This window comes from Patiria miniata, unplaced genomic scaffold (assembly GCF_015706575.1).
Source record: "Patiria miniata isolate m_02_andy unplaced genomic scaffold, ASM1570657v1 HiC_scaffold_6, whole genome shotgun sequence".
Lineage (NCBI taxonomy): Eukaryota > Metazoa > Echinodermata > Asteroidea > Valvatida > Asterinidae > Patiria > Patiria miniata.
In genome coordinates this window covers 430,533-450,801 of record NW_024037073.1, presented here as the reverse complement: position 1 = coordinate 450,801, position 20,269 = coordinate 430,533, and the positions used below count along the sequence as shown (strand labels likewise).

Sequence of the window (20,269 nt, the reverse complement as noted above, 5' to 3'; positions counted from 1 at the left end):
TATCTACTAGTTGATAACCACAAAACCTTCTTGAAGTGCTTATTGAACATTAGTAAAGCTATTAGATGCATCTGAACATCTGAAACATCTTGGAAAAAAGTTATGCCTGAAATTAAAAAAACAAAACAGTTTGATGCAGCCTCAAAAAAGGAAGCAGGGAAACTGGTAATTTTTTCACTTGGCCTTCATTATGTTGCATGATTTTTTGTTTTTCATTTTTTTCCCCATTTTTAAAAAAAATCCTATTTCAAAAACAAAATTCTCTTTAAAAGACGCCAGTTTGAGTCAAAGGTCTGTAAACCGCAGTTTTGACTATTTGCAACTTTTTGGATTTATTTTGTTTGGAGGCTCCTGTGGCTGTAAACAGCCCTTTAATCCTGCCCTTACCTCCCTCACTCTAGTTCATGTATTCCGTGGCCCCGCCCCCTGAAAAATTAAAGCGTCGCTGTTGTATCAATAGAGGGCGCCATTTCAAAACAGATGACGTGACACGTTAGTTCGCCCAACAAAGTAGACGTAGAAAAACCGCTTTAGTAATCGAGAAAATTCTGCTTTTTTACCAGTTAGATATGGATAATGTGGATTGATTATTGAAGAGTAAGTCATTTAAATGTTCAGTGATCATTTTTAGGTCACATTTGGTGTAGGTTATTATTGATAAACATGGAAATTCTTTCACCATGTTCACAGGTGTTTACAAAATGTTGAGTTTTGTTGTCATTGTCAATGCAATGCCTCCTGACTAGTACTGGCATGACAGGATTATCGGTAGTTCCGTATCACGGGTCCTAGTACTTAAAGGGAATATACAACGGTTGATTTTGCTGTAATTTTCAGAAATGGATGGATTTGGGGGTTAGTACTTTAATATCAAATACTTTCACTGACTTATTTGAAGTTTTGAGTTCGAAGATGCTGGAAAAACCAAGAAAAAACAATAATGTTCTGGTACTGGTCTGGTTCCCTGACCCAATTTCAGATGAAACAGAACAATTTATAGACATCGGGGAATTGTTAGGGAAGGGAACCAGTCTAGCTTACTGTTCATAGGCTGGTAATCGATCTAAATATGGTAAATTTGCGGCAGTGTTTGAAAAATAGCAGTTTTGTTTTTCACGCTGGTCGGCTGACCAGCATTGGAAATTGATACAAAAATACAATGTTTCTTGAAAATGACAGCACCCCAGGTGCTATGATTTTACAGGATGCTTAAGACTGCCATTAACAGTCCAGTAAGGTATTTTATGTAAGGTATTTTATAATAAATTGTAGTTTTGCTTTTTGATGTTTGCAAATGTAAATTTTCCTACGGTGCTTCTTAAGAATCACCGTTGGAAATGCCTTCTTTCGTTGATTACTTCAAAATGACAGCTTCCCAGAAAGAATAATTTCACAGGGAGTTTAGTTCCCTTACTATCTTTCAACCAAGTTTGTTTTTCAACAGTAATTATGCCAGTTACTTTTCGGATGGCTGCAAATGATGGACTATAGCTTTAAACTAGCCCCACTAGTGTGGCCGCGATATTGCTGCGCTGTATCTCTGCAGCGCAGCAATATCGCGGCCACACTAGTGGGGCTACCTTTTAACATGCTTCAACAAGCATGACAAGCGTCAATGGTCGCCAGTCCAGCGTCAACAAATTTTATATAAAGTATAAAAAAAAAAAATTTGGACATCAAAAAATGCTTTATATGATAGAAGTAGTGACAAAGAACACACGTTCAGCATTAAAATTATTTCAAAAGTGTTTTTTTTTTTCATTGCGAAACTTACGACGAGTTTGTCATGTTAGTGTTGGCCGCCATATGTTTGGATTGGTACTGACACTTCACGCGTGTGTAGCATGGCTAGCTTCATGTAAACAACTATTGGGTTCAGTCCTGTGCAAAAGCCACAATTTAGTTCCAACGGAGTGTGATGGCCGAGCTGTTAAGTGCATCGGACACAATCTCTGGTGTTTCTAATCAGCAGAGTGTGGGTTCGGGTCCGCGTCTTAAAATTTGTGTCCTTAAGTAAGACACTTAACCATTATTGCTTCGTCCTTCAGATGGGACGTAAAGCTGTAGGTCCCGTGCCTGTTATGCATGTAAAAGAACCCAGTAACACTTATCGCTAAGAGAAGGGGTTTGCCCCGGTGTTTCTGGCAGTGTGTTTATGCAAAGGGCTATTAGGCTTATAGGCCTAAAGCATGAGAACACAAAAAGTTGGTAAGATGATGGCCTTTTCATTTGATTGAAATATTTTGGCTTTAATAATACTCGACATGGAGGTTCTTTTACCAAATCATCACACTTTTTTCACCCAAAATTAGGACTGAAAAATGGTTCCTTTTGGTGAAGTTTGTCTAATAAAGTCTTTATTTGCCACCTTTAAAGCCCAGTCTGAGTAACTTGGACCCTGCTTATCGCCTTTTCTAACATTGGGACATGGTTTGGCTGCCATCACTTGACACAAATGAACATTTTTAACATTTGTCCAAACGACCCAACAAAAACATCAGGATTTCACCCTCAAAACGGGCACAGAACTACTAGATGTATACGCCACCTGAGGTACAGGCTCATTTCAGTTGTTTTGTCGCCCTTTGCTTTAGTTATATGATCATTGATCAAGTCTCCAAATGGATCGTGGAACCCGCAAAGATCTCCTGGAGACAATCGAGAAACAGAAAGATCAGCTCAGCAGATATGAGAGTCGGTTAAGAGGTAAGATTCATCATTCAGTCAATCAATCAATAGATCAGGTATTGATTATTCAGATGTTTAATTGATCAATATACAGATTTGACATAAGTTGAGAAAAAAATTGAAACTTTTGTTCGGAGACAGGAATCAAATAAGTTGATGATCAATCTTTCAATCGTCAACTTTTTGCCGGCATAAATTTTGGTTCAACCCACCTCATCTTTTGCAATTCAGATTTTGCCTAAAACATTTCATGGGAATTGGCATGGATAACACTTCAAATCCTTACACAATTTTTATGCCCCGCGGCGAAGCCGAAGGGGCATACTGTTTCCGCCTTGTCCTTCCGTGGGTGGGTGTCTGGGTGGGTGTATGGGTGGGTGGGTGAGCTTGTCTTACATACGCAGTGTGGACTTCCGAACAAAAGACGTCCACATAATGTAGGTAGCACCGACGTTGTGTGGACTTGCCCACGTCCACACAGTGTTTCCCCATTTCTGGAAAACAGGTTTAGAGGCATTTTTGGGTTAGGTTTATCTGTAGCAGAATGAAGAGAAACACTAAAGGGAATCATAGAAAAAAAATTGGGTTGAAAGAGTTTTCACAGTTTGAGAAAAATGAGTTTTTTCACTGGTTTTTCTTAACTACACGAAAGCAATGGAAAGTCCACACTAGTCATGTGAAACAAGTATGGGTGGGTGGGTGGGTGGGTGTGTGTGTGTGTCCGGACAAATCTTGTCAGCGCGATAACTTGAGAAATACTTAACATATGAACTTCAAATTTGGTTTGTGGATTGTTCTTGGTAATCCTAAGAAGCCTTTTGCATTTGGGGCCAAAAGGCCAAAGGTCAAGTTCACAGTGGCTAAAACAATAGAAATCTTGTCAGCACGATAACTTGAGAAATACTTAACATATGAACTTCAAATTTGGTTTGTGGATTGTTCTTGGTAATTTTAAGAAGCCTTTTGCATTTGAGGCCAAAAGGCCAAAGGTCAAGTTCACAGTGGCTAAAACAATAGAAATCTTGTCAGCGCGATAACTTGAGAAATAATTAACATATGAACTTCAAATTTGGTTTGTGGATTGTTCTTGGTAATCCTAAGAAGCCTTTTGCATTTGGGGCCAAAAGGCCAAAGGTCAAGTTCACAGTGGCTAAAACAATAGAAATCTTGTCAGCGCGATAACTTGAGAAATACTTTACATGTGAACTTCAAATTTGGTTTGTGGATTGTTTTTGGCAATCCTAAGAAGCCTTTTGCATTTGGGGCCAAAAGGCCTAAGGTCAAGTTCACAGTGGCTAAAACAATAGAAATCTTGTCAGCGCGATAACTTGAGAAATACTTTACATGTGAACTTCAAATTTGGTTTGTGGATTGTTCTTGGCAATCCTAAGAAGCCTATTGCATTTGGGGCCAAGAGATCAAGGGTCAAGTTCACAGTGGCTAAAACAATAGAAATCTTGTCAGCGCGATAACTTGAGAAATACTTAACATATGAACTTCAAATTTGGTTTGTGGATTGTTCTTGGTAATCCTAAGAAGCCTATTGAATTTGGGGCCAAAAGGTCAAGGGTCAAGTTCACAAGGGCTAAAACAATAGAAATCATGTATTTATTCTGAGATTATAGGGATTAGGGATTAATTCATATAAAACCTACAGAAGACACTAATGCTGTCAATGAATGTTCCATGTGACCAAGGTACATGTAAGTTGATGTTAAAAGAGTGGTGTTATGTCATGGGAACTGTCACCGTTGCGGGGCATTTGTGTTTGTAAACACACCTGACTTGTTTTGTGTTGTTATTGTTATAAAGCTCTAGTCTGGACAAGCATGGGGGGGGGGGGGTTCAGTCACGCTTCACTGCTCTCCACAATGCTGTTTTTTGTGCAGTGACTCTCTGTGTGACACACTTTAATACTTTATCACTTAATACAATGTATCCCCTCACTTGAAACTGACCTGCATGGTTGTAAAGGGTTTTACGTATTGTCTGCATATCGACTTCCAGTGTTGTAGTCGAGTACATGTACTTTTTTCCGAGTACCAAGTACTGCTGAGTAATTAGGTTGCCGAATACGAGTACGAGTACTTGTACCTCCGAGTACAAGAACAGGTCTCCAAGTACGAGTACTTGTAATAACGACGAGTACTTCTATTTCCGAATACGGCCATACGGCAAATGGCTCATTGTGCATAATTGGCCCAGGCCCAGTCAGACCGATATACAGACCCACTCACGGCTAGCTGTGTTTGTCCGGACATGCACAGAGAAAAATCATGAAACTTTGATTTCTCCACAAGCCAATCAACCATTCAAACTGATAAAATAAGGCCTTGGTAAGTCAAGCTGTACCATTTTTCCCCCCGAGTACTGCTATTCGAGTACGAGTACTTTGCTGCCCGAGTACGAGTACCCTTATTTCGAGTACGAGTACTTTGACATATGAGTACAAGTACGAGTACTACTAAAAAAGTACTCAAGGAGTACGAGTATCGAGTACAAGAACTACAACACTGTTGACTTCCCACTAGGAGGGTTACAAAGTCGTTTTTAATAAGCAAATAGTTTCTACTGTGCTTACTTAGCAAATACATGCACTCAGCAGCAGCGTGACATTAACTAGGATATTGCACGTTTTTGAAACGATGTTCCAATGAGGTACCTCATTGTTCATTACAGATGTCGTCCAAGCTTACAAAAACCTAAGCAAAGAAAAGGAGGCTTTGGAAGCCAGCGTGCAAGCCCTGAGTGCCACATCCCCACAGAAACCGGTCAGCACACCCCAGAGCGCTAAGCCCCAGGGGCAGAGGAGTGACAGAGAGGGGGAGGCGAGAAAAGACGACGATAATGAATCAGTCGACTCTCAAAGCACAAGAGATGAGGTAAGATTTCTTTTTAAGAAGTTGAGAAGTTAAAGTCTGTTATGGCCAGGAAGTATCTCTTCAGGAAGCGTACATGGTACCATCTGGCCTATTCTGTGAAGAGTATTGCACATGTGCCTAAGGTTTACATATGGGCAGGGTTCGACCGTAACGTTTTTTTCACTAGCCAGCCGGGCTACTGAAACAGACTCTCAACTAGCCAGCGGGCATTTTCACTAGCCACATGTTTTTCTTTTATAGAGTGTCTCATAAACAACATTGTGTGTACATGTAAAACATGGGGCAATCTTGTCAGTGTTTTTAATAAACAGATCTAATAATTCAACCCTAAACAGTTAATAAAATTAAACACAAATTGATACAGGTATCCTTTCTGAATTTTACTGATTTATTTCTTCCTGTCTTTTCATCTTTACTGTAGCCCAATAATTTTGGACTTGCCAGCCGGGCTACTTAAGGAAAAGTTTGACTAGCCTGTCGCTGTTTTGACTAGCATTTGGCTAGCGGGCTACCGCTAAAATCAAACCCTGCATACCGGTTATTCTGTAAATTCAGGGTCCAAAGTGTGACATTTTCCCCGTCCCTGTTACCTTGGTACTTTGTAATTTACCATTCAATTATCATTAAGAATGACTTCAAATTATTTTTCATTTGTTGGTAGATACTTTGCTATTCATAATCACTCTTGGAGGATGACTGCATTAAGGAGTGCATCAGAATTATACAATCATAGATGTCAGATGTAACAGGGACAGGGAAAACTTTCTTTTATTTTCAAATATTCTTTGCTCAGAATTCTGAATTAGGTTTATTTAATCATATATTTCAATAGCTGATTATCATTGTTTATGTTTCAGAGTAAAGAGGCTTCAGACACGGAATCCACTGAGAAAGAGGAAAATGTGAACTTCCACCAGCTCAAGGAGCAACTGAGCACGCTCACTACTGCCCTAGCAACCGTGACCGCGCAGAAATCCAAGATGGAGGCTAGCTTCCAAGCCGACAAGAAGAAAATCAGGGTAGGACCAAATAAAAGGCCAGATTTCATTTCTGAGTAATAGTAAGGCTTTACTTTTATTATTTTGTTAAGTTTTTACCCAGTTGCTATGGTGATCTGTGATTTTCTGCAAAATTAACAAAATTCAATGTAATTGATCTGCCTCCACTGTATAGTAAAATCATCATCATCATCGTCGATCGACTACAACTTGCATTTGCGTCGGGCAAGATCACGGACACGCCACATGTGCCCTTCCACCATCAGTGTCTTGAGTTCATCAGTAGTAAAATATCTTTCCCTTATCGCCATCAGTTCTTGAAAATAAATTGAGATTTGTCAGTTTTTTCCCTGTTTAAAATATATTTCTGAATAACCTTTATGTCTTGTAGCAAGAGTTTGAGGAATCGCTGAGGCAGCATCAGGAAGGCAAAGAGCAGTTTGAGGAGGCCAAGACCGCACTACAGGAGCAACTGACTGAAGTAATATGATTTGTCTGTTTGTCCCACTGTTGTGCTGTTTTTCTGTTTTTGTTTAACTGTTTGTAAGGTGGTTAGACTGTTTGCCTATCTGGCTGTTTACCAGTTTTCATTGTGACTAAAGCAAGAGCAAAAATGCCAGTCACTTGGTCGTATTGTTTGTTAATTATTTCTGTTTGTCCTTCCATCTCAATGATTGTCTGTCTGTCTTGTGTCCTCCAACATTTAGACAAATATAAATTTGAAACTCACAATTTCAGCAGTATATTGTCAAAATTAAACTCGCTTTCCTTCTGAAATACCTAAACAATTTGTTGAAAAGAATCAGCAGGTTTTTGAAAAATATAATTCCCTTGATTATCAAAAAATGGTAATGGACTTGGTTGCAGGAGAAGTCCAAGAAAAGGTCCACTTTTTGTCCCATACGTAACACCATGTTTGTTTTTTTTAATAACATAATCATCACAAGGATTGTTAGCATAAAAAAATCCTGTGGGTATTCTCCTTGCAGATGCTTAACAGTAGAATAAAAATAAAACTCAGAAACTCATGAATGTCTTTAAGAAGGCTAAACATTTGTTAGGTATGGGACATAGCATGCACAAATTCTTGGATTTAGCCACCAACATAACAGGAGAAGATGGTTTGGTGAATTTCAATTTTGTTTTGCCATGGAGACAAACTGTCTTCAGATGTTGTCAGAGCTGTCAATTTTTGTTTCTACAGGCGCGGAACAAATCGAGACTGCAACAGCAAGAACGTGAGCAAGAGCAGATAGATCACGCTGTCATGATTAGGGAGCTACAGACGCTACTGGCGCAGGAACGAAACGACAAAGAACGACTAGAGAACAAGGTGACACTGAAATCATTCTAGAATAACAGTGACAATCAAAGCAATACAAATTCAACCCTAACTCCATAGGCCTTTTTGCTAGGATGTAGCCTCAATCCTGCAAAATCCTCCAATTGGCCTCATGGAAAAATAGCATATAGCCTCAATCCTGCAAATTCCTCCGTTATTTCTTGAATATGGTCCATGGAGGGGTGACCACAGCCTGCATCCTGCAAAATCCTCCGGGTATGACTGTCAATAGGCTGAGGCAGAGGCAGTGACATCCTGGAGCAGTGCGGAGGATGTCAAGTATAATCAAGGGCTAAATTTATGCACGGCTGAGCATAAACAACACAAGGTCCGGCCCAAGACCTTGACACAGTGCGTACTCCGAAATCAGCAACGCACTTTTGCCATGTAACCTCAATCCTGCAAATTCCTCCAATTTGCAAAAAGGATTTTGGAGGATTCAGGGCGGTTAGGGTTAAAGATTCTCCTTACCTTTATAACACCTCATCCACAGATTCTGTATGTTGATTGGCCGAGAGTGAGTCACGTGGCATTCACTATTTTTGCTATCTTGCTGTGCGCGGCCAAAAGTACTATACCCATTGCAACCAAAGTACTATACTCGTAAAAACTTGCAGAGCGCTCTGCGTAAGAACCGGTACTGTGTGCAAATGTATTTACGGGTGTGCGCGTTGCGCGTATTGTTCCCAAGCGCTAGCGCGACAGAGCTGGCTTCAAACGTTTCGTGAAAGGGTAGTTTGGAAAAGTGCAAGTAAATTTTCAGCTACTTTCGTATTCAAATTGAAATACACTTTTATTGTATTTAGATTCAATTAATCAGTTATTGCTTCAAATCAAGCAGAATCTGTGGGAGAGGTGTTATAAAACAAATATTGACTGCTTTGTCTCGTGGTGTAGTAAAAGTAGCCTCCCTCGTTGATCGATGGAGCATTCTATTTTCCCTCGGCTTTGCCTTGGGACAAATAGAATTCTACATGGATCACCTCAGGAGGCTAGTTTTACTACACCACTCGAAGCAGTCAATATTTGTATATTATTCTCCCAGATCCCTTCAAAACCCACCAGGAGTTTTAATAATGAATAATCAAAACTCCTGTATACTAGCTGCATTGATCCACAAAACAATAGAAGGGACCATCGCATTGCCTCCGTTGATCCACAAAACAATGGAAGGATGATCGCATTGCCTCTTCAGGCACTTGTCCTTTCCCGCTGCCCATTTTGAGGTGAGGAAGTGACCAAGACATGTCATGAAACTGTTCTCTATCCGTTATTAGCTCGAGTCCAGTTGTCTTGTTTCAATATTTTTTTGAATTTACATCACCCGGATGTCTCAAAATCTCCATCAGTTTATTTGAATGTGGAAATACAGAGAATGTGCCGTTTGTTTTCCTGCATTACAATGGAAGTTGACAGCGAAGGAATGAGTATGGTTCCCAACAAAATGCCCTCGGGGTAGGGTTCATATTAATGAATTGAATCATTGATTACAAGTTGTTTTATGTTGTTAACAGCTTGGGGATTTGGAGGACGGTCTTGCTATTGCAAAATCACAGCCTGATAAGTAAGTACCTAGAATACAATACAAGCTTGAACAAAAACATTCACACAATTTCAACCTCCGCAACCCCCCCCCCCTCCCTCCCTCCCACCCCTACCCCTACCCCTATTCAGCTACTTTTAGATGAAAAAATACTGAAATTGCTCAATCCGTTCAAATAAGATCACTGTTGAAACACAATGACCATAAAACGTCTTTCGTCCAAAAAATGCGATTTTAAGAATCGTCGTCACTATTGTCTTCAAACATCACCAGCGATAAAACCTCAGTTTGAAAGTTAAACATATTAGACAAAGTCCTTTTGAAGGCCCGTCTTTAAAAAAAAAAGTGGATTTTATAAATCATATCGTTTGCCTAACCAGGGTTGTTAATAAAGATATTGTGTACTACAGTTGTTGACAGTTGTTGAAACAAGTATTCTGTGTCATTTTCTTTGTTGTTCCAAACAGTCAGAATACACAACAAACTTGCTTTTTTTTTTTGGACGAGACAGGTTTAGGGTCATTGTGTTTAAATGGTGATATTCTTTGAATGAATTGAGCAATGTCAGTAATTTATTTCTCTGAAAGTAGCTTATGAAATTGGCTTTCCAGTCAATATTATGTTTTGTGCTACATATTTGTTTAAATATGAAATAAATTTGTTGGGGTTTGTGTTCCGTTTTATTTGACTCGCCCTGTATGTACAAACCCATGGTATTTTCAAAAAATTATGAACCCACAGTGAAAATGGTGCTGATGATCTCTCAATGATTTTTCACATTTTTGTGCCGATAGTGCAGATACACATGGGACTCATTGTTAGTATTGTTGATACTGTGAACAATTCAAACATGATCTGCTTGTCATTCCCAGATCTGCAGCCTATGAGGAACACGTAAGGAACCTGAACCGCGATCTGGAAGCCGTCCGGAGTCAGCTGAGGGCAGCAGAGCAGAAGGCGTCGCGACCGTCACCGCTATTAGTGCAACTACAGAAAGAAATGGCTGAAATGAAGGTGGGAATTAAAAAAACAACTTCTTATAAACCTTCTAGTCTTCTGCACTTCACAACCCTTCAAGTTTTGCAAAACCACTTTTTCCCATAGAGTTGGCACACACACTTCAAATTCCTTTGAGGTAACTTCTGTGGAGTATGGATAACATTTCAAATCCCTGCACAATTTGTCTGTGTGTTTAAGCAAAATACCATAAATCGGGGGAAACTCCTGGAATTTGAAAGTGACCCAGAAGAAGGAAGGTTTTTGTTAACTTCCCAGCATCCTCCTTAACCACTTCAGGACGGGTTTATTTTTGTAGAAAATTTTGATTTTCAAAAAGGCAAAACTTCTGATATACAGCCAAACGTCACAAGCACTGATTCGCGAGAGTCATTTCAACAGTATTTGTACAATGTTTCTTGCCGAAACCTCATATGTTTTAATAATCTGAGGTGTGCACTGGAACATAAATTGTCGAACAATAGGCCATGCACAGCGGCCTTGTTCAATGTCAACACAAGGTACGCCTCCATAGTCTTCTCGGACTTTGTGTGTGTTCAAAACAAATTGGGGATTTAATTAGCGTGTTTAGACATCACCTGGGGGCGAGTCGAGGCACGCTTGACGCTTTAACCCGTCAGCCGTGCCTGTGTATAAAAACAGCCAGATCGTGTTAACACATTCAAATAAGAACTGGTTAAAGTGAAAACGTTTTCTCATGGAATTTTGGAAATTTCTCGGGGAAATGTCAGGGAAAACTCAGGGAATTTTTGTTTTCATAACGTGCTGAGAACCCTTATACCATAACTGGTACCTCAGTCAATATTATTATTATTGTTATTAATTTTTATTTCTGGTATTAAAACCAAAGATTCCTCAAAAGTGCCCCAGGTACTGTAGCTCGAAAGCCTGAAGAAACCTGTAGAGAGAAGACAATGAGAAGAAGTTTTAGAGGTGGGGGAGAACCCCAGAAGAATCTTCTGAGGAAAACCCTCGGAATCAGGTAGGGACTGAAAACCCAGTCCACATGTTGGCCCAGGCGGGATGCGAACCCGGGTTGCAGCATTGGAAGGCGAGGAAAGTAACACTACGCCAACATGACTCCCCGTAAGATAATATCTTACAAGATCTTATCGTTGTATTGCAATCTCCTCTTGCATCCAGGCACAGCACAGGATACAGGTGGAAGCAGAGCAACAGAAAGCCAAGGAATCCAAAGAAGTCTTGAGACAATTACGTGAGGCAGAGGAAGAGAGAGTCGCGACACTGGAGAGTAAACTAGCCGAGTTATCTGAGGTGGTTGGGAACTATGACAGGGTTAAACAGCAAGATCAACAAGCTATACAGTAAGTCAACTAGTTACAGTTATAGAAAATGAACTAGTTATGCAGGGTTTAAGAGAGAGTAGCAATGCTGGAGAGTAAACTAGCCGATTTATCTGAAGTGGTTGGAAACTATGACAGGGTTAAGCAACAAGATGAACAGGCTATACTGTAAGTTAACTAGTTAATGTTAAAGAAAATGAACTTCTTATGCAGGGTTAAAAGAGAAATTAGCAACAATAGAGAATAAACTAGCCTAGTTATCCGAGGTGGTTGGTAACTATAACGGGGTTAAGCGACAAGATCAACCTATAAGTTAACTAGTTGTAGTTGGAGAAAATGAACTAGTTTGGAAGTTAATATACTTATGTGTTAAACAGTAAGTTTACCCGTAAAAGTTACAAGAAATAGCCAAATCATCATTTGATCAAAGTTTTTATGTTTGTTTCAATATTCCCGGCCACTTCACAAGTTGGAATGAAGTAAATGTTACTACGAGAAAGTTCAATAGATTTTTTTTGCTGTATAATGAAAAAAATGTCAAAAGAAATCTTGTTTTCCCACAAAAATCTGATTAAAAACAAATGTGATTTTAGAGCGAAATTACCATTTCATTTTGTCCCTCTTATTTGTTGTTTTGCTCTTAGGAGACTAAAAGAACGTATCACGCAACTGGATCTGGAAAACACCGCCCTCGCTCAGGCCATCAACAAATCCCAAACCAACCAATCAGAGGAGATTGTGAATCCTGACGCGACTGTGTCGGAACTGACTGAGAAGATCACAACGCTGAAAGGACTGCTGAAACTGGCCAATCAGAAATCAGAGAAACCAGTCGATATCGACGGTAAGTTGAAATCTCACCCAGATTAACTGGAATTTTGTTTGGCTTTAAAACTTCAGAAGCAAAAAGTGAGAAAAGTTCATTCAAAGTCCACAAATGAGCTTGAGATGTGCATTACATATACAAGTTTAATACGAGGCGTAATCATTTTCCTAAATGTACATTTTTTTACTGCTTACAATTTGTTCCAACATCGCAGTTTTCATAGATGAAACATTATCTCTTGTGTTTTATCATACGCTGTTTATTACATCTGTAGGATCCAATACCTCCCAGAATGAATTGATTTCTGAATTTTTGTCATAATCCAATTCTGACTTGAGAACCATTTCTACTGGATTCTTGAATAGTCACCTAAGCCTAACACCTCATCTTTGACTTCTTCATCTCGTCTTTGTTTCCATCTTGAAGACATTTGTAATATTGAAGACCACACAAGTCTTGAAATCCATCCTGACCATCGGAGCTGCCAACAAGAACTGAAACAACTCAAAGATGAGTTTGAGAGATACAAGCTGAGGGCTCAGGGCGTGCTCAAGAACAAATCAGTCAAGGTCAGTTGCTAGTTGGTCTGTGTGTCTGCTTGTCTGTGAGTTTGAGAGATACAAGCTGAGGGCCCAGGGCGTGCTCAAGAACAAATCAGTCAAGGTCAGTTGCTTGTTGGTCTGTGTGTCTGCTTATCTGTCTGTGAGTTTGAGAGATACAAGCTGAGGGTCCAGGGCGTGCTCAAGAATAAATCAGTCAAGGTCAGTTGCTAGTTGGTCTGCATGTCTGCTTGTCTGTCTGTGAGTTTGAGAGATACTAGCTGAGGGCCCAGGGTGTGCTCAAGAACAAATCAGTCAAGGTCAGTTGCTTGTTGGTCTGTGTGTCTGCTTGTCTGTCTGTGAGTTTGAGAGATACAAGCTGAGGGCTCAGGGCGTGCTCAAGAACAAATCAGTCAAGGTCAGTTGCTTGTTGGTCTGTGTGTCTGCTTGTCTGTCTGTGAGTTTGAGAGATACAAGCTGAGGGCCCAGGGTGTGCTCAAGAACAAATCAGTCAAGGTCAGTTGCTTGTTGGTCTGTGTGTCTGCTTGTCTGTCTGTGAGTTTGAGAGATACAAGCTGAGGGCTCAGGGCGTGCTCAAGAACAAATCAGTCAAGGTCAGTTGCTTGTTGGTCTGTGTGTCGGCCTGTTTATCTTAACCCTAACCCCACTGCCACTGAAGACAACATGTAGCACTTGTCAAAATGACAAGTCTGCCCAGTGTAGCAAGATCCATCGGGTAAAAAACTTGAGGCCAAACCATAGAGCTATATTAAATTACTAGACCGCTAACTCCTCATTCTTGTGCGCGGAAACGCTTTGAAGCCACTCTGGGCGCAGACATTTTGAATTTATGTGCGTGTTTGTAGAACACATTCAAAATAGATGTATTGAACTTTAAAAGTGTACTCTAAATGCAACACGCAAGTAGAAGATACACAAACAACTTAAGCGCGTCATGACCGTTCAAAAAATGGCACGGCGAAAAGCATCTGCAGCGGAGGGACGCGCACACGTTGCGCTGTTTGCGTAGAGCAAAATGACATGCTTATTTGCTGATCTTGCGTTTCGGTTTTTGGCGTATCGGCTTCGATAACGCACCAGTATGGAATACAAATGCAGATATGCAAATAGCCGTACAAAAGCCGTACACAATTTCGAGTTTTCCATAGGTTTGTGTACAAACATGGATGCGCCCATCAGGCATTACTTTGTAAATCGAGTTAGCGCTCTAGTAATTTAATATAGCTCTATGGGCCAAACTGCCTCAGATTCTGCGGTCACCAACTGCTGTAGGATACAACTGTGGCACAAACATAGGAAGAAAATGAGGCACAAACAAATCTACATACAGAAAAACAGAGTGACTGACAGACATGCAACTGACCCTGTAAAGACACAAACTTGGTCTTACATTTTGACAGTAATGCTAACCCTACAAGACGTAGCACAGTGCATCAGGTGTAAAAGTCTGTGGGACCTTGCTGCATTGAGCCATCAACACCAGGGCATAAACGGCCAATTCTGAAACAATGAGAGCTAGTCCCATTGAACAATGCCACAGAGGCTAGAACTGCTACGCCAACCTGACTCCCCATGATGTCTTGTAATTGACTTGTGGTTGATTTGTGAATGGCATCGTGTGATTAACTTTCAAACTCGGAAATTGAAGTTCTTCACATTTGTTTTCGTCTCCGTCTCAATACTAACAAACTAAAACAGCAGATATATTTTTCTCTTCTTTTCCAGGACACTTCAAGTAACAAGGAGATTGAGGCCTTACAGACTCAACTCACCGAGATGAGAGATCGCATCTCTGTCTTAAGACAACAACTAGATGACGAGGAAGCTAGCCACAAACAAACGGTAAGACACAATTCTATATATTTATTCACTAGTCGATTAAAAAACAAGACATTGAAAGTTGTTGCGAACTGCTTACCAACACGTGTGACATGAAATATACAAATTATACAAATATAAGGGTCCAACGCTTCGAATGTGCATGTTTATATGTTGTATGTGATATAATGTTTATTATAACACACCTCTTGCTGGTTCTTTATCCTGGTTGGCTGAAACACGGTCACGTGAGGTTCACTAATATAGGCTAGTGAACTAGACACGCGTCAAGACACCGCCCGCGCATAATTTCTGGAGTATAGTGCCTGATCGGGTACTATACTCAAAATGTTTGACTGGTTACAAGCGCCCTCTGTTTCAAAGTCCATGTATTGTGTTTAATTGCTTATTGTTAAATTGCTTGTTAGTTAAATGAGACTTAAAGGTTTGCGTGGTGGACATTGTGGACATGATCAATGAATTGGAGGTTTGCATTAAGACACGTGTGAATGATATCTCTTAGTGAGTTGTGTGGTTCTGAGAAGAACCAGTTGGTTTAACTCCGAGGGACTTATGAGTTAATTGATGAATTAAAACAGTGAAATTATAAGGCCCTGAAAACTTTATATTCTTATTTTATATTTTGGACAGAGGTGCGTTATAAAACACATATGGACTGGCATAAGTTGATCACTGGTGCACGTCTCATTTCTGGATTTCTCAGTCAAAAGTACACAACTTATGTTTTGCTAGAAAAAGGGCAATTTAGAAAAGGAATCTATTTTTCGGGATTAAACTTGAAAAAAACGTGGGAAACACATCTTTATAAAAACAAAGTAATTTTTCAATAAAGCTTTTGAGCATGGTTTTATCATATGTCATCTCAACTCAGGTCACCAACTACGAGGATAAAATCTTCAAACTGAAGGAGCAACATCGCGCAGCCTTAAGCCAGGCCGAATCTGAATACAAGGTAAAATGCCACAAGGCCATAATTGATATATAAATATCAGTATAACCATTTATGCAAGTTAAATTGTGCCACAGCCACATTTTTTTCATTGTAAAATCAACTTAGAAGCAAAAAAAATAAATTTATACCTGTGAAGACAGAGATGGTTGCTGTTATAGGGAACCAATAACAGACGCACCAATGCCAGGCGTATGTGCGTCTTGTGCCATATTTTCAAGTTGCGTCCATTGACTGACTGGCTATGGTGGCTTGTTAGGTAAAATGCAGTGTACTCACACCTCTAGAGACAGTAACAACCTCGTTAACTCTTTCAGTGCCCGCGAAATTTGAAAAGTTTAACCCTAAAGTGCCCTACTTCGAGCGTTTTTGTTTAATTGTTCACAATTCTGTAAAAAAAAAAAGGAAATAAGTTTTACTCACTAAATTTGTTGTTGTTGCTCTCTGGTATATCCTTGGTATATTGGAAAGTCAATAGAAGTCACGTACATAGTGCTACACCCTGAAACACTGTCCTGCACACAGGGGAATTCCGCACTTTTTGCAGAAAATACGAGTGTCAGTGCTGCGCCCTCTCGCAAGAACTCAAATGAAACAAATAAATACAGGTCGTACCTGAATGTAAATGATATTATTAGAAAGAGCGAAAGCGCCCCCTTGTGATAACATGCTTACTCTACCTCGTACGTGTACGAGGTTTGGCGATTTTAAGTACGAACATTACGTCGTACATGTACGAGGTTGGCAATTTCGAACTAACAAATATAGCTCGTACATGTACGACTTTGGCACTGAAAGAGTTAAAGTGAAAATATTACTGGAAAGTTTTGACATTCCTCAGGGAAATATCAGGGAAAACTCTGCTTTCATAAAGTGCTGGGAACCCTGTATGCATTATCATTATAAGATAACCAGTATGAATTGTTCTGGTTGGACTTTGCAGCAACGTGCATCGGACATGGAACAGCAGATCCACAGACAGCGAGACCGCACCATGGCGCTGCTCGCTGAAAAAGCTCAAGAGATTGACATCCTGAGACAGCAACTCAATCATCGATACGGCGGACCTGCTAACATGCAAGGGTAAGAATGGTAACTCCCATCATCTCTGTAATTTGTTGCCTTTAAAAGCATATAGGATCATTTGCATTTATCCCCAAAGTAACCTGGATTATTATCAAAAACCTTACTTGGATTAAAGATCGTACTGGTACTAAACACCCTGTGAAATTATTCCGTCTGGCTTGCTGTCAATTAGATGAAATCAAGAAATGTAGGTGATTTCCAACAATCAGTCAATTAGGCCAAAAAAAAAAGTCTCTGGTTTCTGGTATGGAGCTTGCCCCAAAAGTGGTGTGGCGACGCAGCTTTTTTTTAAAATATTTTTTAAAAACTTTTTTCCTTCAAATGTCGGCTGATGACTGTAAATGGTGCCCGACTAAATTTAGTGGAAAATGTATTGGAGCCCAGAGAGGCCACATAAAGCTTATCCTCGATCATAACCCAATCTAAAAACACGTTAAAATTGTGCAGCAGCAGGATTCCAGTCAAACCAGTGAGTTTGGCGGTTTTGAGACATCATCTTACATTGAAAAAAAAACTTTTTAAATTTGCCGACGCGCATGGCTACGGTGATGTGCGCACATACCAGAAACCGGAGACTTTTTTTTGGCCTTAAATACTGAGTGCTATGGATTAAATGGTGTTTCGTGATCAAAAGGTTGTGCATGGTTTTTCACTGTTTTCTTGAAAAGTGTAATAACTGAGCTGAAACTTCAACAAAATAGGCTTTGAACGTTCTTTGGATTTTGAATGGTGTTATAATTGGACACAAATAAAATGCATGAAATGCAAATGATCCTGAATGCCTTTCAGAAGTCATTTTATCAAATATCCATCCAATTTAACTCACACAGGTCAAAGGTCATCTCTAATTAGACTAGAGGTCATAACTAATTATACTATTCTTTGGTGTTTTTCCTAGTGATTACAGTCTTACCAGACAGTCTTCTGGTGATGTTTTCTTAGATGGCGATGAACGACCTAAATCTGAGGCTGACGAAACAGTATCACAACTCCAAGTATCCATGGTAACTTATATTTTCCCAAATACACTTTCATTGAACTTCTAAGAAAGTTGCTTGAAACCGATTTATGTGTTAATTAGGCATGAATAGCGGAGAACCAGTCCGAACCAGTACACACCACATGATGTTTTTGGTTGGTAACCCGTTTTTTCTGTCCTCATTAGGTCCAGAGCAGTAACCCTTCCTTGCTCCACTTTGCCGATGAGCGAGCGCGTCGCGAGGTGGAGCTCACCGCCGTCAAGAAACAGAAGCAGCAGCTAGAGGGCGCCCTTCGCCAGCTGCAGGAGAAGCACGCCATGGCCGCGCAGATGCACGAAGAGGAGTTGGATCAGTTGAGGGAGGAGGCCGAGAGGTGGAAGAGAAACAGGTCAGGGGTCACATCAAGAGGTCAGGGGTCACATCAAGAGGTCATGGTCAAATCAAGAAGTCGGGGGTCAGATCAAGAGGTCAGGGGTCCAATCAAGAGGTCAAATTAAGGGTGTCAGGTGTCAAACCCAGAGTTCAGGGCCAAATATTATGACCCAGCTGTTTGCGCAAATTCCTTGCTTACGGCTAGCATATCTCAGCTTATGCGCATGTGTACATAAATCGTAATTAAGGATTCTGTGCTTACAGGATTAGCGCAGTATTATTTTGCTAGCCCTGTTGGCATGGTAAGCAGAGAATGGTGATCGTAAGCGCGGAATTATATGGTTGGCAGAGCTATAAAATTTCGCGGTCAAAGGTCAGACTGAAAAGCAGTTAATTTTTCCTGTGCTGTCATCAGCTTCTTCTTTGTGCATGTTTTTTTACAAGAACAATTTTTCAGCCAATTAATGCAGTTGTTTCTCTCCAAAGGTCGCGGGAGGGAACCAATTTGGAGTACTTGAAGAACGTTGTGCTGTGTTACTTCCAGACTGAGAGCCATTCTAAAAGACGTCAGATGTTCAGTGCCATAGCAACCATACTGCAGTTCACCAGAAGAGAGGTATGTCAAAAACAGAAAAGAAAAAAAAAGGATTTATTAAAAAAAAATTCAAATTGTCAATTAAATAATTCTTGAAAGGATAGTTCTAAGACACTGTTCAAATCAGCAACATTTTCATGGTATTGTAGGGAGTAATTCTTTTGCTAAAATTAAAAAAAATACCCTTGGGGTAAGTCTAATAATAGTCCCCTTTTTGTCCCATGTTTTCTTTAATAAGCGAGTTCGGTATTCCAAAATAGTCTGGTGCATAGCAAGATTCGATGATATTTTTCGGGATAACTGCGGCAGCTAAATGCACACAAGGCCATGGGGGACATGGTTACCAATCTATATTCTGTTCAAATTTTCGTGCATTCAAAAAGAGATGGAACTTTCGTTCACACAAAAGTTTGGACACACAAGACACCTAAAAACACTTCGCTGTCCAAAGTTTTTTTGCAAAATGTTATACTTCAGAAAATGAGGATCTCTTCAGTTTTGCTGGTACCCCGCTATGCTTTTTGCACACGTACGATGAAATATTTATCCCGAAAGACAAATTGGCAAATCTTGATGTGCACATGGGCAGTTGGAATACCGATCTCGCTTGTTACATAATCATCGCAAAGACTAATAACATAAACAGTCTTGTGTTTATTCTCCTTGCAGATGCCCAACAAGATAATAATAAACACTGAAATCCATGAATATCTTAGAGGGTTAAACTTTGGTTACGTATGGGATGTAGATCTGATACATCGTGCCCTCTGGAGACATGCACACAATAGGGAACAAAAGATTGTATAGGTCTCCACAGGGCAATTTCTATAGGTGAATACGTCTCCACAAGGCTATCACGAAATAGATATATGGACTTTACTCAAAAACTAGGAATTTCCAAGGTATGTTGATCCATCGCAAATGGAAGAGTTTTAGAAAAGGGATATTAAGTCAGAATTTCAGCCAAGGAAATTAATTCTGGTTAAAATAAGAGCATTTGGAAACTACACTTTCAAACTCGAAAACTTTACTACACGAGAACAAAGAAATGTCTCCACAAGGATACAAATTCCAGTATGCGTGTGTGTGCGAATTTTTGGACTTTCAAATTTGTTCAGCTTAGCTCCGGTAATGGCCCCTTAACCATTAACCCAGAACTCGTTGGTCCAACTCCTTTTATCCTATTCTCAAATTTGTCTTTGTTTTCTTTTAACAGAAGGAGGGAGTGTTGAAGAAGCAGGGTGCATCCTGGTGGGGGTACGGACCAACATGACCAAAACAACTGATT

At 40.0% G+C, this 20,269-nt stretch overlaps 1 protein-coding gene across 3 annotated transcripts; it reads left to right on the top strand.

Moving 5' to 3' along the window:
* The first annotated feature begins 455 nt into the window (after positions 1–455).
* On the top strand, positions 456–20,269 carry LOC119742669 (GRIP and coiled-coil domain-containing protein 1-like). Of its 3 annotated transcripts, none has more exons than XM_038218821.1 (18): positions 456–492; positions 2,595–2,706; positions 5,368–5,570; positions 6,428–6,589; positions 6,960–7,049; positions 7,773–7,901; positions 9,425–9,474; positions 10,326–10,467; positions 11,614–11,795; positions 12,419–12,618; positions 13,027–13,169; positions 14,886–15,002; positions 15,871–15,951; positions 16,892–17,031; positions 17,933–18,038; positions 18,200–18,402; positions 18,873–19,002; positions 20,198–20,269. In XM_038218821.1, exons 2-18 carry the CDS (start codon positions 2,622–2,624, stop codon positions 20,252–20,254), a joined length of 2,220 nt encoding a protein of 739 aa, XP_038074749.1. In that variant the 5' UTR covers positions 456–492; positions 2,595–2,621; the 3' UTR covers positions 20,255–20,269. The 3 variants fall into 3 exon arrangements, with proteins under 3 accessions (XP_038074749.1, XP_038074750.1, XP_038074748.1); XM_038218822.1 differs by having other exon boundaries at positions 469–597; positions 2,615–2,706; XM_038218820.1 differs by having other exon boundaries at positions 469–597.

Excerpts from the sequence above, each read along its gene's own strand:
- LOC119742669 (XM_038218821.1), top strand. The coding sequence starts at position 2,622 with ATGGATCGTGGAACCCGCAAAGATCTCCTGGAGACAATCGAGAAACAG. Across the intron at positions 9,475-10,325 it reads GCAAAATCACAGCCTGATAA|ATCTGCAGCCTATGAGGAAC; the intron begins GTAAGTACCTAG and ends TGTCATTCCCAG. Across the intron at positions 19,003-20,197 it reads TGCAGTTCACCAGAAGAGAG|AAGGAGGGAGTGTTGAAGAA; the intron begins GTATGTCAAAAA and ends TTCTTTTAACAG.